Source organism: Nicotiana attenuata, unplaced genomic scaffold (assembly GCF_001879085.1).
Source record: "Nicotiana attenuata strain UT unplaced genomic scaffold, NIATTr2, whole genome shotgun sequence".
Lineage (NCBI taxonomy): Eukaryota > Viridiplantae > Streptophyta > Magnoliopsida > Solanales > Solanaceae > Nicotiana > Nicotiana attenuata.
Genome location: NW_017670345.1, coordinates 910,609 through 928,743, shown reverse-complemented (window position 1 = coordinate 928,743; position 18,135 = coordinate 910,609). Strand labels below are relative to the sequence as shown.

Here is an 18,135-nt window from a genome sequence, read left to right as displayed (position 1 = left end):
GCATGCGAAGGAAGAGAGAAAGTGGAGGTAGAAGTCTTTCATTGACAAAACTAAGTGATACTCCTACTCTAACCGACATTACCTAACCCAACTACTAATTAACAACTAACTCTTAGTTCATATGAGTTACTGATAACTGTAATCTTACTACGTTTATGTCCGTACTTACCTATGTTTTATGTATGAATTGTCATAAAATAGACCCAGAATGCTTACAAAGTGCGCTTGATTGCAGGTTTGAGCGACAAGATGACGAAAGTCAAAAATCGGCTCGAAACGGAGTGAAACCTGCTCAAGTGCCAAAAATCATTGAAGTAGGGACAGGAAGACCTAGCACGGACCGCACAGATTTGATGCGCGGCCGCGCTAGGAGATTCAGAGAGCACCCATTTCAGGAGTCTCCACGCGCGGTCAGCGCTCTTTTCTACACGGTCAGCGCTGGAGTCCACGCGGTCGCGCTGCATTATTGTGCGGTCCGCGCCCCATTAGCCTGCGCGGCCGCGCTACCTTTTTGTGCGGTCCGCGTCCCCAGCTTCAAAAGTGAATGATCGAAGGCCAAGACCCCTATGCGGCCGCGCTGCATTTCTGCGCGGTCCGCGCCAGCCCCGCAGGGGTATTTTTGTCCGATTTTTCTGGCATAGTATAAATAGAATATTTTATTATTTCTAGGTTAAGTTAGCACTCGTGAGATTCAAGTTTTAGCCTAGTTTGGTCATTTTAATCTTGTTTTAACGTGGATTCGTGTAGATTAACTTCCTAGTTAATTAATATGTTGATTTTATCTACTTCTTCCTCAATTTCTGTTGCTATTATGGCTAGCTAAACCCATTAGCTAGGGTTGTGGCTCAACCCTAGTGTGGGTAATTAATGGGTGTGATTGTTTAGTGCTTGAATGATGTTGGGTGTTTGATATTTGGGTTAATTTTATGTTTTAACTAGGATTTGGTGGTTGCAAACACTAAGTCTAGCTTAGTGAGTCTTGACTCTTCTTGAGAAAGAGTGTCTATGACTCCAAAGTTAACCCAACAAGGAATTGGGATGGACCCATGAGAATGGTAGTCCCAATTAACGGGTAAAACCTCGAGAGAGTAATTACCCAACTTGAACCATAAGTTGCTTGGCTTGATAGCCTACCCAATTGGTCTCGAGAGAGTCTATTGGGCAAAATCACTCTTTCTACCGAGAGGTGTGAGAGTGAGTGCAATCGTGCAACAGTTATAGCATAAGCCCCATAATCATCATTCTTGTATTAGGCATCCCTACCCGTTAGTTGACCACCTAGGTAAATGCCACGACCCTAGTGCCTTTCTCTATTTTACATACAACCTAGAATTAATCTCTTAGCATAATTTAGTTATAATTAGTAGTTGTTAAATTGTAGTTGATAATCATAAAAACCCAAAAAATTGACCCCGATACCACTATTGGGTAAAAGTATTAGCGCCCACTCTTCCTAAGGTTGAGTCCGCTGCGACCTAATCAGTTACTATGCTAAATTATGATTAAGTTATTACATCCTTTACACCCTCTCCCCCTCAAGCTAGGAGGTATGAAGATATTCTTCATTCCTAGCTTGGAGATTAATAGTCATGTTGCACTCTTCCAAGTCCTTTGGTGAGGTCATCTGCCTGTTGTGCTGCTGAAAATAAGTAGATGGTTCTGACAAGGCCTTGCTTGATCTTCTCACGAATGAAATAGCAGTCAATATCAATATGTTTTGTCTGCTCATGAAATACAGGATTATCAGCAATTTGGATAGATGATTTGCTAGTGGAACAGAATTGTATGCTGCAACCCCTAACACTTTAAACAATCCTAGGAGCCAAATAACCTCTGCCACAGTAGATGCTAAGCTGAGATACTCTGCTTAAGCAGAACTCCTAGAGATGGTCGATTGCTTATTGGACTTCCAAAAAATAAGGGAGTCACCAAATTTGACAATATAGCCAGTAACTGACTTCCTAGTATTGGGGCAAGGTTCCTAGTCAGCATCACAAAAGGCAGACAAAATTTTTGAACATTCAGCCTTCAATTCCCAATCGAGGGCAAGACTCAAGGTACCTCACTACACGCAATGCAGCCTCCATGTGAGAAACCTTGGGGCAATGCATATGTTGACTTAGGCTTTGCACAACAAAGGAAATATCTGGCCTAGTAGCAGTAAGGTACAGTAGCCTCCCAAGAAGTCGTTGCTTGGGCCTTGGATCAACAAAAATCTTGTCTGTAGTGTCCCCTACATGTACATCAAACTCAACAGTGGTGAGCTTCAGATTAGTCTCCAACAGGAAACCTACTGGCTTAGATCCTGATAAATCTATATTTGCAATCGGGTCAACAGTGTACTTCTTTTGATGCATGAGGATACCTTCCTTGCTTCTGGCAAACTCAGTCCCCAAGAAGAAACGAAGTTCACTAAGATCCTTAATTTTGAATCATTGTTGAAGAGTAGATTTACTGTCTTGAATCAGCTGAATGTCATCACCTGTGATGAGAATATCATCTACATACACCAATACAACCACTATCCTTCCTCCAGTTCTCTTAGTGAAGAGAGAATACTCTAGGTGACTTTGTGTGAACCCAAAATCAACTAGAGTAGTAGATAGTTTTTTTATTCCACTGTCTAGATGCCTGTTTAAGGCCATAAGTGTGATTTGTGCAGCTTGGAAACTAGAGACCCATTCCCTGTCCTACTGAACCCCTGTGGTATTTGCATGTATACCTCTTCATCCAAATCCCCTTGTAGAAACGCAATTATAAACATCCATTTGAAATAATTTCCACTGTCTAGATGCTGCCATGGAGAGCACCATTCTAATTGTGACAATCTTGACCATTGGGAAAAAAGTCTCGTGATAATCCAAGACGTCTTGCTGATTAAACCCCTTAGCTGCAAGCCTAGCCTTGAACCTTTCTAGCTCACCATTACCTTATATTTGATCTTGTAGACCCACTTGCAGCCTATAGCTCTCTTTCCTTTAGGCGGGGTCATTATCTCCCAAGTTTCATTATCTTCCAATGCTTTGATTTCATCCTTCATTGCAGTGACCCATCTGGTATCTTTAGCTGCCTCAGAGTATGATCTTGGCTCCTCTTCTATGGATATCTTTGACAAGAAACTGTGGTATTGAGGAGGATCAATGGAGTAGCTAATAAAATCAGATATAGGATACCTGCAGCTATGAGCTCCAGTTCCCCTCCCATTGGTGACATAGTCTTGAAGCCAAACAGGTGGTTTGATGTGCAAGTGGACTTTCAAACATCTTCTTCTTGAGAAGGAATAACTGTCAGTTGTATTGAGGAATCGACAACTGGCCAGGCATGTGAATCTGTAGTAGAACTCCCATATGTAGGTGCAACCTGCTCCTGCATCATCTTCTTACTTACAAGATTAGTAGGCACAAGAATATGAGTACTGCTGGGGCTTTCCTACACCCCCTTTGCACTGATGTGGTCTATGTGAGTATGATCAAGAGGAGTGCTTGGAATTGTAACAGTTGTAGGTGCTTCCTCCACTATGTCATACCTTGGAATGACAAGTATATCGAGGAATAATTGCTCAGATGTGTAAGTAGACTCCTTAAAAGGAAAGACATCTTCATGTAAGGTCACATCTCTACTTACAAAAGGAACCCCTATTTTCAAGGTCTAATAGCTTGTAACCTTTTTGCAATGGTGCATAACCAAGTAGCACTGACCTTACAGCTCTAGGACTAAACTTGTCTGTGGTAGTAAGATTAATAACAAAGCAGAGACAGCCTATGACTCGCAAATGACTCAAAGAGGCTTGCTTGTGATACAACATCTCATGAGGGCTCTTGTTGTGCAGCACTGTATATGGAAACCTGTTAATTATATATACTGCAACTTGAACGAAATGACCTCAATATATTGCTGGTAAGTGTCCCTGAAATCTGATAGCTCTACCAGTCTCTAAAGTATGTCAATGTCTCCTTCCAACCATTCTAGTCTGTTATGGAGTGTAATGGCAAAAGATTTTTACAGAAATAACACTTCATCAACTTGCAACATTGATCTTTGGTGTGTCCCTTTAGATGATATTATTCATATTGTAAATTGTAATTCTTCTTTGGTTTTTGACTAGACTGAGTAATGAACATTGCTGTGGGATCTATGATGTTCCCATCCTCGTAGTTATTGCTAAATATAATCTTCCTACTTTCAGCTTACACTACCATATCATACACTCGGTTAACATTGGGCACATTTGGCATCACCAATGTCAGCACCCTAGCTTGCTCAAATTATCGTTTAATCCCATTAAAAATTACAACAATCGCTGAAATTCAATTTGTTCCACATAATATTTACAGGTGGAGGGAAAATATAGAGTCATACTGTCCATAAATCCTTGAGTTTGGTAAAGTAAACAAAGATTGAGGAGATACCTTGAGTTAATGTAAAAATCTCCTTATACAAGTAATACAGCCGTGAGGCATTCGCCTCGTCAAAACGCTATCTGAGCTCTACCTAAATGGTCTGTGCCTTGGACGAGAAAAGAACTCGATTTGCTAAGTCCTTACTGACATTTCTTATTAGCCAGGAGGTTGCTATCGCATTGCACCGATCCCATTGCTTAGCCAAATCTGCACCAAAATCACTCTTACTCGTTGTACCACCGACAAGACACAATTTATTTTTCCTAACAACGCAATCTTCATCCCCATAAACCAGAGTGTGTAGTTCTCCATTCCTGTTTGCAACAGTCCCACATTCATCGAACTAGGTCCATCGGAAGGGTGCAAATATAAAGGGATGACTGTGGTCGAGAACCACCGTACCACCAGCTCCGCCACTAGAAGTACTACTACTACTATTGCTCGAATTTTCCAGAATCGTCATGTTAGATGAAGAATTAGATGTAAAATGAACATAATCTGTGTAATTTCAGCTCAATTCCCGTGAAAAGCTCCGAAATTAGGGTTCTAGAATATCAGTAATTGCCGATTATGAGACAATTATGCAAACTCTCTCGATTTCCCTTTGAATTGCATGAGAAAATCCCTATAATTTCATAGAGAATTGCTTTGATACCATGTCAAGTGCTGTGAACATGCATGCAAAGAGAGAAGAGATCGTGTGTGAAGGAAGAGAGAAATGGAGATTTGTAGAAGCTTTTCAATGCAAAACTAACTGATACAATGACTATTGTATAACTTTTATACCACTCTAATCGACATTCTAACCCAACTCCAACTAACAACCAACTCTAGTTACATATGAGTTACTATGCTAAAGTATGGTTAAATTATTATATCCTTTACACTAACAATGGGTTTCACATGACATGAATCCAGATTAGTCGGAGCCCAAATAAAAATACGGTACACCAAGTGAAAAAGGAGAAGGGGAGTCTTGGGGCAATGGTAAAGTTGTTTCCGTGTAACTTATTGGTCATGAGTTCAAGCAGTTGAAGCAGCCACTATTCCTTCCATTAGGGTAGACTGTCTACATCGCACCCCTTGGGTTGCAGTCCTTCCCTGAACCATGCGTGAACACGAGATACATTACGCATCGGGCTGCCCTTTACCTCAAGTGAAAAAAAATAACTCGAAATTGGGGTTACCTTCTAATAGTATGAGTTCAAATCAAATATCATTATTGCTCTCCAATCTAATTTCTTTTACTTCCTAATATTAACGGTGTGAAACACAAAAACACTATACAGACAATTTTCTGAAACTCTTTTGACTCTTTCTCTTCACACAACACACCTTTTTCTTCTTTCTCCTTTTGGTAACTCTCAATTCACATTACATCCTTTTCGCAGTAAGTTTTAATTAAATCTAATTTAATCTCCCCCTAATTGTCTGCTCAATTTTGTACTGTAAAAGCGCCGAACAAAAGCACATGGCACTACCCCTTCTTTCCTACCATTTTTTCTGCATCCCCTAATTATTATTTTTATTTTATTTTTAAATTTTCAAAATATTACTAAAAAAATAAACACAAAGCGCATTAATTGATCTCTTAACATTTTCTGAATTTTTGGCACCTTCTCTTCCCTCCACCATATATACTGCTTTAAGCGCTTCCTCTTCCTCCCAACCCCTACACTTCCCTCTTCTTTAAGTCCTTTTTTTTTCCTCTCTTTTTTGGTGAGTTTATCAGAAAGTTTTTAACTGATAAACACACCAACATTGTTGCCATTGTTGATTTTATATGTACTTATACACATAACCATTGTACACAAAAAAACAGATCTACATAGTTAAGTTTTATAACTCACTCTTTATTACTTGTCGACCGCGTAACAATGAAGAGTTTTATCTGCTGTTTGTTTTTGGTAATTGGGGTTCTTCCTTTAGCATTTGCTGGCCATAATTATGGTGAAGCACTAAGTAAGAGCTTTCTGTTTTATGAAGCTCAAAGATCTGGTTATCTTCCTCATAATCAAAGAGTTCATTGGAGAGGAAATTCTGGTCTTAATGATGGAAAAGCTAGTGGGGTAATTTCTTTTTCTTTTTTTGTCTAATTTATGTAAAATTGCCTCTGTATGACCAGATGGTCATGGGTTCGAGTCGTGAAATCAACTTCTCGCAGAAATGGAGTGTAAGACTGCATACAATAGAGCTTTGTGGTCCGGTCTTTTCTCGACTCCCGGCATAACGGGAGTTTGGTGCACCGAACTGCCTTTTTTTTTTTTTTGTCTAATTTATACTTTCTTGGTTCATTTCCATTTGATAAAAACATTTTTTGGATTTTTTGTGTGTAGATTGATTTGGTGGGAGGGTACTATGATGCAGGAGACAATGTGAAATTTGGTTTGCCAATGGCATTTACTATTACAATGATGTCATGGAGTATTTTAGAATATGGTAGGCAAATGGCTGCTAGTGGTGAACTTGGTCATGCTATGGATGCTGTTAAGTGGGGTACTGATTATCTCCTCAAAGCTCACCCTGAGCCTTATGTTCTCTATGGAGAGGTAAATTCACATTCTCACTATCCCTATAAAAATTTATCTGTACCAAATGTTATATTCTGTAAATAAAATTGCTTATGCATTACCCTTCTTCGACCCTACTTATGAGATCATACTGAGTCCGTTATTATTATAGTTGATCTGATGTCACATTCCAATGAATATGATATATGTGACTTTATGTGTATCCGATGTTACATTCTGAGACTTTGTTTTTCCCGAGGTGAAGGTCTATCGTAAACAACTTTTCTACCTTCACGGGGCAAGGCTGTGTATACCCTAGCCTCCTTGGCCTCCACTTGTGTAATTACACTGAGTCTATTGTTGTTAATCTGATGTTATAATTCAATGAATACGAAATATATATGGCTTTTATATTTACAAGTTTATCACCCGATTATGGTTAAGTTACTATGTTTAAATTGCTTGATTTAATACTAATATCGAGTGCGAGTAAGTATTTACTATCCCTTTTATGTAAGATAATTGAAGTATTTTTATAATTGGCATGTGCTTAATGTCATTATCAATGGAATAGAAGTGTCTTATAACTAATTTAATAAACATAAATTGGACCAAATGGAATGTTATTTTGTGTAAATAATTGGGGTTTTAAGAAACTAATTAAGTTTAATAATTGGGATTTGGTGATTAACGAATTGATTGTGATTTTGTTAGGTAGGAGATGGTAACACAGACCATTACTGTTGGCAAAGACCAGAAGATATGACTACCTCAAGAGCTGCTTACAGAATTGATCCGAACCATCCGGGTTCGGACCTTGCCGGAGAGACTGCCGCCGCTATGGCCGCCGCTTCCATTGTCTTCCGCCGCTACAACCCTGGCTATGCTAACGAGCTACTTAACCATGCTCATCAGGTTAATTAAATATCATTAATTATATGATTTACTAATGATCTCTTTGTTTTTAGTTAAAAGCTAAAAAGTGGCTCAGTCTTCAGTGTGTGGACTGTGGACTGAGAGAGTGGCGCATGTTAGTTAAGTGTTGGGAATAGGGCGCATGTTAGTTAAGGGTCCCGAGTAATTAGGTAGTTACGATTAGCTCAGCTTTTTTGTCAGGGCTACTTGTTTGTCGGTGTAGGTTAGTTGTGGGGGCGTATTGCTACTTTTCATTCATTTCTCTATCGCCCACAATAAATTCCATGCAAAATTTCGGGTTCGACCTTAAGTATAAAATTATTTTGTTAATAAACACTTATCATGTAATATGAGATTTTTTTGTCCGAATCTTGATTTAATTTGTTTACAGAGCGTATATCAAACACTGGATGAGAAATAATAAAAATTTACACACTATCAATCTATCAGAAATTAATATTTATTGATAATAGAAATTATTTTTATATAACTTAATGATATCATCAAAGTACTAAACTTTTAGGTAAAATAATTTATTCCTTTCCTCACCAGTACACTAAAAATGGTCTTACGACATTGTTGGTCTTGTCCTACCTTTTTAAAAGGTAAAGGACCCATGTGTATTGGTTGATGTTAGGTCAAGGGCCATACTAGTAAATTGCTTTTTCCTTCTCCAATTTCGGTCAATTAACATAAGTTATTACTAGAGAATGAGGTGCCAATTAACCTTATTTAGTTGCATTAAAGATTGCTCTATAATATACTAATTTTATCATTAGGAGATTGATGAGTATGGACGACAAGGATTTATTGTAAGCAGTATTATCATTCATTTCCACGAGAGGTTGTTTCCATGGTTTTAACTCGGGGCTTTCTAATGACGTGACAACAACTTTACCACAAAGCTCCCCTTCATAAATAATTAAATATACATAAGTATAACTTTATCATATGAGTAATTTTTTTTTTCATTTTTCACGGTTGAAATAATGTGAAATAATTAAATTTTTGCTCTTTTGAGCTTGAATAATAATGAGCATTAATAACATTAGGTCATTAGCTGCCGGTGTAAATGGTAGCAAAATCTTTCAGCGTAAATAAAGGATCATGGTGGGGACCACAGGGAACAGATTTGCCGTCAATCACGGGTAGTGTTTTAGTAACCGTGCGATCTCATGTACTCGCCAAATCTTAACCGTCGACATCTTTTGATCCTTAAACATCGCTTTTGCCACGTGATGTGGAGGACTGTCGGTGCTGTTGTACCGTACTATCATACGAAGCGCGACTTCTTTACCAACAATTAAGTTTTCGTAGTTCCTAATATGCCCTGTTATTCTAATTGTATTACATCATTTTACCTGCTCAACTTACAATTTGTTACTTTTGTTTTCAGCTCTTCGAATTTGCTGATAAATATAGGGGCAAATATGATAGCAGTATTACTGTGGCTCAAAAATATTACCGATCCGTTAGTGGATACGCGGTATGTTATTTTAGTATATTATTCTTTTTGTTTTATTCGGTATGATGATATGAGTTGAATTTAAACAAAGTAGTAAGGATATATATAGCCGATCTCAACTAGTCTGGGATTGAGGCACAATTATTATGGGTATTTGTAAATTCTATACTTTGTCAATTAGGTAACAATATTAATTAACTACCTCTACAACTTTAGTTTTAAGGTGTTTTAACTGGGCGTTTGGACATAAAAATTGTAATTTTTGGAAAAAAATAGTATTTTGAGCTAAGTTGAGAAATAGTATTTGGAATTTGAAATTATGTTGGATATACATTTCATTTGCGAAAATGTTGCAGTTTGGTGCATGGGAAAAAAATTTTTATGAAAATTTTGGAAGTCCGATATGATAACCTTGAAAATTGTTTAATAACTTGCAATAACCGATTAACTTACTCTTTTTATATTGTCAATATAATAACTTAAATATTTTTTTATGATTTGTAAAATTTAAATTCTTTTTTTGTTGGGGGATGTTTGTTATTACAGGATGAATTATTATGGGCAGCAGCATGGTTGTACAAGGCATCAAACAATCAATTTTACATGAATTACTTAGGGAGGAATGGAGATGCACTTGGTGGAACAGGTTGGTCCATGACTGAATTTGGCTGGGATGTCAAGTATGCTGGTGTCCAAACTCTTGTTTCTCAGGTAAATTTATGTTAAAAGAATTTACAAATTTCAAGTCGACAGTAACATAAATAAACATGAATCAAAGGATAAACCAGGATCAATACGACATACCAAACACTCAATAAGAATTAATACCAGATTATCAATATCAGGATAACTCATCCCAGCATAACTTGTCTTCAAACCAAATGATACCGTAGTAGTTTCATAGGTAAATAACTAATTGGTATATCTGTTGGCAGATATTGATGTCAGGGAAAGCTGGTCACAATGCACCTGTGTTTGAGAGGTACCAGCAGAAAGCAGAGAACTTCATGTGTTCATGCCTCGGAAAGGGTAACCGAAATGCACAGAAAACTCCTGGTGGTCTCATCTTCAGGCAGAGATGGAACAATATGCAATTTGTTACAAGTGCTTCATTCCTTGCCTCTGTTTATTCTGACTATTTGACTTCCGCCGGCAAATACCTCAAGTGTTCTTCTGGTTATGTATCTCCAAATGAGCTCCTCTCTTTTGCCAAGTCACAGGTAAAGATATTAATTAGAACAGATTATTATGACCTGAAATCATTGGATTTACATTGACTAACTCTTGAGCATGTTTTAGGTGGACTACATTCTTGGAGATAATCCGAGAGCGACAAGTTACATGGTGGGATATGGAAGCAATTACCCAAGACAAGTACACCACAGAGGTTCTTCCATTGTTTCTATTAAGGTTAATCCAACTTTTGTTACCTGCCGTGGAGGATATGCCACCTGGTATAGCAGAAAGGCGAGCGACCCTAATCTCCTTACTGGTGCCATTGTTGGTGGACCTGATGCCTATGACAACTTTGCTGATGAAAGAGACAACTATGAGCAAACTGAGCCTGCCACTTACAACAATGCTCCATTGATTGGCGTGTTGGCAAGACTTCATGCTGGTCATAGTGGTTACAATCAGCTCCTCCCAGGTATCTTTTAGTGAATTAACATGAGCTAATCCTACTTTACGCTTGTTGTGAACCTGACTCAATTTGCTTGGGATTCAAATGTAGTTGTTGTAGTAATTAAAATCTTTCTATGAGTCATTTAATAGTATGCTTCTTAAGTTTTATGCTGAGAATTCTTTTCTATGCGTCTTACAGTTGTTCCTGCGCCAAAGCCAGTTCCAAAGCCGGCGCCAAGAGGAAAAGTAACTCCAGCTCCAAGGCCAAGAGTAATTCCAGTCCCAGGTATTTTCACTTGCTATTCTTCTGTCAATGTATGTAAGGTTGTTGCCATGTGACTAGGAGGTCACGGGTTCGAGCCGTGGAAACAGCCTCTTGCAAAAATGCAGGGTAAGGCTGCGTACAATAGACCCTTGTGGTCCGGCCCTTCCTCAGGCCCCGCACATAGCGAGAGCTTAGTGCACCGGGCTGTCTTATTCTTGTGTCAATGTTTATAGACCAATGTTTTAATGGACTCTAATAAACTAATATATCTGCAGCTAATGCTCATGTTGCTATTCAACAAAGGGCAACTAGTTCGTGGGCACTGAACGGGAAGACTTACTACAGATACTCAGCAATAGTTACTAACAAGTCCGCAAAGACAGTTAAGAACTTGAAGCTCGCAATATCCAAGCTCTACGGTCCTCTATGGGGTCTTACAAAATACGGTGACTCGTTCATCTTCCCAGCTTGGCAAAATTCTTTACCAGCTGGTAAAAGCCTCGAGTTCGTGTACATTCACACTGCATCTCCTGCAATTGTCTCAGTTTCAAGCTACACTCTAGTCTAAAAGACTGATGAACGAAAAACAAGAAGTTAAGGAGGAAATGCAAACACATTTTTCTGGGGTATTAATGTAAGATTTGTGCAGCTATAGTGCTATACTACACGGCGCATTCAAGGGGGTCTTTTTATCTATTTCATTATTGGGTTTTTTTTTTTCTTTCTTTTGGAAGTTTGTCTGTAAGTTTCAACTTCTGGTTGGTTTGCAGTTTGAGTAGGACTTTAGGTGATGAAGATTTAGGTTAATAAGGTGGAAAAGTTGGAGGAAGAAAGGAGTGAAGAGACAAGTTTAAACAAGTGCTCATCCTCTTTCTCCTCCACTTTATTTATATACATAGTATTGAGAAAGAAAAATGACAGAGAAAAGAGTGAAGGGGTTGAGAAGTAAAGAAAGTTTTGCTTCTCTATATTATATATCTAAAGTCTTCATTTCCTATGTAATTGAATGAATGCAGCTTGAAGGTTTCTATAAGTTTTGCTTTTCACTTTGGTTTTTGTTTGTGATGTTGTAAGCTTTTCAATATATTTTTGTATTCTGTATTCTTCCATTCAAAGAATGGTTAACATTGGTATTTTTGCCTTTTTTGAAACTCTCTAAACACCAACTCTGATACCTGATTATGGTATTCATTTTCTACTTTTGCATATTTATATCTAGTTTGAGTCGAAAGCAATAGGTTGGGCTTACCCTGCATGACTTGTCTTAAATCCGCTTCCAACACAAAAAAGAAAAAGATACGAAACCAATGGAGTAAAATATAGTACTGTTACTATGAATTTGACTATGGACTTAAATTTTAAGTCAAATATATGTGTCATTAGCATATGAACTTTTCACACCAAGTAACAAAATATTATTACAATATGAGACGAACCCAAGCATTCTAGTACATACACATTAAAGATTAGGAAACCTGTTTGCCAAACAAATTGAATTGTTGTGACAATACTTTTCAACATCAAAAAACAAAGTTTTCTTCATCACAGAACAGATCTGCCGTGGACGTATGGAATGTCGCATCAATATGAACTTTTCAGGTCAAGTAACAAAATATTATTGAAATATGAGACGAACCCAAGCATTCTAATACATACACATTAAAGATTAGGGAACCTCGTTTGCCAAATAAATTGAATTGTCGTGACGATACCAACATAAAAAGGAATTTTCTATTCACCACAAAATATATCAGATCAGTCGTAGACACTCGAGAGATCTCATCAATAAAAACTTTTTAGGATAAGTAACAAATTGTTATTGCAATAACCCAAGCATTCTAGTACATATATACATTAAAGACTGGTCTCATGATGCCCCCTTCAAAGGCTCAACCAACCTAAAACACTCTTAACTATACATTGGACTTGTCACTCAACCTCTCAAACTAGACACCCAAGAAAACACACTAATGTAGGAAAATTTGAACAAGACAAAACTTGGGAAATCACGAAACTATAATGTCACTAGATTTATCAAGCTCAACTACTATGACACTAATATTGTCTTTGCTTCCTTTGGCAATGGCCAGCTCCGCCAAAAGCGCGGCGGCTTCCGCCGCACGGTCTCTCTCCGGGAACCTTCTACGAATTTGTCCGTCGAGACATGTCGTTACCACTTCGCAGGTTAGCTCGTTTGAAACTACATCCCATAAACCATCTGTCGCAATTACTAGGAATTCATCCCATTCGTTTCTTTTGTACACTGTCACCTCTGGCTCAGGTATCACGAATGGTTTTAGATAATGGTCACCTGTTTAATGGAATTATGTAACCAACGTGAGATACAAGGATATATCCCCTGTTTCAGAAACTAATAAGAAAGCAAAATTTAATACCAATATCGTATTACAAATAAGTGTTCAACTTATACTTATTATTCCACATTACCAAATCTCCTAAAATATAATGGATTTAAATTGTATAAATATTATAATTGTATAAAGATTTTTCACACTTTTATAGTGAATTTTAACTTGTGATAGCACGTGACATTTACTAGATCGTCCATTAGTACTAATAATAGAAATTTACCTATAATTATCTAGGTTACATATAAACACCTTTTACCGTAATTACCTTATAGGTTAAACTCAAAGATGCTTATAGGTAATCGATCATAAGTTGAATAGATGCATAAAAGGAAATAGAGGGGAGAAAAAAAGAAGAAGAGGGGATATGATCTTAAAGTGTTTGCTATAAGTGTTAAGCACTCTCAACCGCCAACCCTAAGGCTAGTGGAGGACGCAGGGATTTTACCAAGGCGATTCAAAAAATGAAAAAAGTTAACACATCAAGAAATCAATTGGATTCAATATCTAATATATATGTACAATTTTTTTTTTGTCTTATATACACGATATAATTTTTCGGCGACCTACCTTCCGCCACCCTAGTTTCGATAGCCATGGCTGAAGAAGCGAGTTCGAGTCTGTTAGGCGTTGTCCTGATTTTTCTTTTTACCATATTTAGTTTTCCTATCTCTTGAAGGAAAGGACAACATATTCACCTTGATTAGATTTTCCTTTTTGTAGAAGGAAATTATAAATCTTCCATATTTGGCTAGTCCCTTTTCTTGTGGGATAAGGTTTGGAGTTCTATAAATTGGGGATCCTTACTTCAAGTTCAGTAGCATCCACAATGTAGCCATATGAGGCTTAAGAGTCGTGTTTAGGAGGAGAATAAATGTTAGTGTGTTACTTGTGTTTGCCTCTTGGTAAGGTTATTCTCTCGATATTTTGTACTCTTTTTTTATATAGTGGATTGCTCATCTCGGACCGTGGACGTAGGTCAGTTGACTGAACCACGTTAAATGTTTGTGTCTCTTTTGGTAGATTTCTCTGTTATTGTTAGATTTATCGTCATTCAAGGTTTGCTTTACTAGCTTCCGCATGACATCTGATTTTTCGGTCCCAACCGAGTCACTAAGGGAGCAAGGAGAATGATTCGTACCTATGGATCTTGAAGTAGAAAGGACTCCTTGGACACGACTACCATTCCAATATAGAATCTTACCCCCTGCAGCTTCTACCCTTTTCTTCTCATCTGGTCTATCAGGCTACACAAAAAAACATGGCACAATTTAAGAACTTATGTACAGAATAATTATGGCTCAATCCCAAATAAATTAGAGTCGTCACTCCATTTGAGACGAGGATTCATCGTAACTTATTTATTTTCTTATTAGCCTAATGCAATTCTCATTCTTTATTCGAATTTAAGACCGACAATATGAACACAGAAAAAATTAGGTAAATACTGACCTTATGGTCATTGGACAAGGGTATAGCAACACCACGGTTACAAAGTACAGCCCTACAATCACCACAATTAGCCACCACCACCTCTTCTTTCCCTACCACCACCACCACCGCCGTCGACCCGACTGTCCTTTCCACGTCATCATACCCACCCTCCTCCTCATTCACCTCTCCCTCATTCTCTTCTTTTATAACTTCATCATCCATTTTCAAAAAACATTTTATCATCACCTTCTCCCAATCTATATTACTATTATTATTACTTCCTTTTCTCTCTAATATTTCCTCCTCAATAATATAATGCAAATGATCACGACATGCATGTGAAACCCTATTACCTCCATGTCCATCATATGCAGCAAAAAAAACAAACTCATTATTATTAATTCTCGACGCCACAGTTATAGCATCTTCTAGTACTCTTCTCCTCCCTATCATTGATATAAAACCATATTTCAATTCTTGACTCGATATTTGAGATGACGTAGATCCTGCAGTTGTACTCTCACAACTTGACTCAGTAGAGTTTGATGAACTACTTTTGTTGTCAATTTCTTCATCTTTTTGTACCTCAGCCACCAAATCCTTAATACAGAACCGTTTTTTGGGAACAAAACAACCATTTTCTTCTTCAGAAGAAGTAGTCATACGTTGTATTTGCTGTCTTTTATGGTAATATTTAAGATTTCTTCTATGAAAGAGATTCCTTGGTTTATTATTTTCGGAATCTGATACCATCATTCTAATTATATCTAACTAATCACTCTAATGACATTGCTATTATATTGTTTTGCTACATGGTGTGTAGTAAACTTGGACGAAATAAAGAGAGAATTTTAATACAAAGTTTGCATTATGGTTTACGTAAGGTGATGAAGAAGAAGAAGCTAATTAAAAGATGGAGTGTGTTAGGGGTTGTTTGGTTTAGGCTGTGTAGGTATTAATAATGTAGGGAATGTAAAGGATTAGTATTGCAGATATTAAATAAACGCGCGCAGGAAATATAATATAGAGGTTAAAATATGTGTGCTTTATTTATTTTTAAAAAGAATTGTTTAATTTATGACTACAATCCGCATTTGTTATTCCACCTCTATCCTCCATATCATGAATTTCTGCGTAACATATATGCATGTATTAGTTATGTAGTCTATAAAAATACTAATTAAATAAGATCTTTTAATAACAGCATTCTTATATAGTAGATATTCACTATAAATGTCGAGTTTTTCGTGAAATCGAATATTATATTATGTTATAATATATGTTATTTATAACAGCACATTACTATAGCAGTCAAAAAATTTAAAAATAAATAAAACTGATATTGAGAGGTTTGACTATATTATATAATGCAAATTTTATGCAAATTTCAAAAAGTAATAAAATATTACTTCTGTTTTACTTTACGTGACATTACAAACTTCAAAAATTAAAGATTTTTCTTGAAACCGTGACCTTAAATATATTATAGTATTTGTATGACTATAAACAGAGGTGGATCCAGAATTTAATGCTTATGTGTTCCTGCGATGATCTCGATCAAGTAAATCTTCAATAGTTATTGAGTTCACATTCAAATATTTATAGATATTTATTAATTTTTTCGAAGTCATTTACACTGTTTGAACAAAATCTACTAAGTTTACGTGGAGTGGCGAAGCTAGGAATTTTTCCAAGAGTATTCAAATTTAAAAAAATAAAATAAAAAATTCCGAGAAAGGATTTTCAATATGTATTATATACTTTTAAAATATAATATTTTACGTATATATATAATATAACTTGTGATTATGTTGCTTTGCCATTATTTACGTGAACCCGTAAGTTAAGAGATGGATCTGATCCTGACTATAAAGACTTCTGTTGTTAAGCATAAAACAAAAGTTAAAAAAATTAAGTTGTTTCTATATATTTAAGAAAAAGAAGAAGAAAAGAGTAGCACATCAATTGAAACAGCCACAAGTAAATTATTATTAACGTTGAATTTTATGAAGATATTATACTCCATATTTATGATGAAACCAAACGATCCCTTAGGGAGAGAGGGAGTTTGGTGACAAAGAGGGAAAGGTGGCGAGGTGAGATGACACGTAAAGGCGGCACAAATTTCTGTTATATAGACGTGGATGTCTTTCTCTGATTCTCAGTTTCACACGTAGCAATTTTAATTGCGCGCGTGCGGCCGTGGACAGAGATATATATTTTCTCATTTGATGTTCGGTATTAGTATTGGAGCCCGATTATATCAGGATTCGCGCTGCGTAGGGCCCCATTCGGGGGAAGCGCTCCCTACCAAGGATTTTTTCATACTCAGGGTTCGAACCCGAGACCTCTGGTTAAGGGAGGAGCAGTCCCATCTACTGCACCACATCCTTTGGTGGTGTGGACAGAGATATTTATTTCCTTGTTTTAATCAAAAAAGTGTTTGTCCATGAAATTTTGTTAATTTTTGAAGGTTTTTCGAACTATTTTTTCAATTTACGGATTTCTTTTTCCTTCTTCACAAAATTATAATATTTTTTTCAAGTGAAATACATGTTCAAATATAATTTTAAATATTATTTTTTAACTAAACTCCAAAGTACTAGAATATTTATGTCCAAACCTAGCAAGCCAATTTACAACGACCTCCCTCGAAAATTTATGTCGAAAATTCGCTTGTTTATTTTAGTGCATATACTCCTGTCCAGATTTTACAAGTCCTTCATGCAGAACTCTAGTTTTTTAGATTATAGACATGATTAATGTCTAAGAAGCAAGTCTTGTGAATAATATTGTTTTATAGCCAAATGAATTACTATATTCTAGTACTTGAATGCACTCATCACTTCAGTCAAAATTGGTCGACGTTCAATATGGACCTCTAGTTCAATACTCCAATTAATTTATTGCCGAAATACTGAGTCATTATAATCTCAGAAGAATAAATGATGACTTTTACTTGGAAAAATCTTGAGCCTTCACGTCTAAATATAGATATTTATTCGGATAATTAAAAATAGAAAAAAAAATTGATTTAAAAAAGACAAATACTCAAGCACCTAATGGTGTGACCAAATGCGAATTCAGGATATAAGCTTTATGGGTTCCTACAACGATTTCGAGTTTTTTATATATATATATATATATATATATA

At 36.6% G+C, this 18,135-nt stretch overlaps 2 protein-coding genes across 2 annotated transcripts; one reads left to right on the top strand and one right to left on the bottom strand.

The window, feature by feature from the left end:
• Positions 1 to 6,046: 6,046 nt before the first annotated feature.
• On the top strand, positions 6,047 to 12,319 carry LOC109238155 (endoglucanase 6-like). The gene is made up of 9 exons (XM_019404590.1): positions 6,047 to 6,469; positions 6,737 to 6,949; positions 7,625 to 7,825; positions 9,222 to 9,311; positions 9,837 to 10,001; positions 10,226 to 10,510; positions 10,590 to 10,938; positions 11,113 to 11,199; positions 11,454 to 12,319. The coding sequence occupies exons 1-9, from the start codon at positions 6,278 to 6,280 to the stop codon at positions 11,744 to 11,746; spliced, it is 1,875 nt and encodes a 624-aa protein (XP_019260135.1). The 5' UTR covers positions 6,047 to 6,277; the 3' UTR covers positions 11,747 to 12,319.
• Positions 12,320 to 12,957: 638 nt separating this feature from the next.
• On the bottom strand, positions 12,958 to 15,888 carry LOC109238154 (probable protein phosphatase 2C 51). The gene is made up of 3 exons (XM_019404588.1): positions 15,000 to 15,888; positions 14,689 to 14,794; positions 12,958 to 13,489 (listed from the first exon to the last, which is right to left on the bottom strand). Exons 1-3 carry the CDS (start codon positions 15,735 to 15,737, stop codon positions 13,185 to 13,187), a joined length of 1,149 nt encoding a protein of 382 aa, XP_019260133.1. The 5' UTR covers positions 15,738 to 15,888; the 3' UTR covers positions 12,958 to 13,184.
• Between the last annotated feature and the right edge of the window lie 2,247 nt (positions 15,889 to 18,135).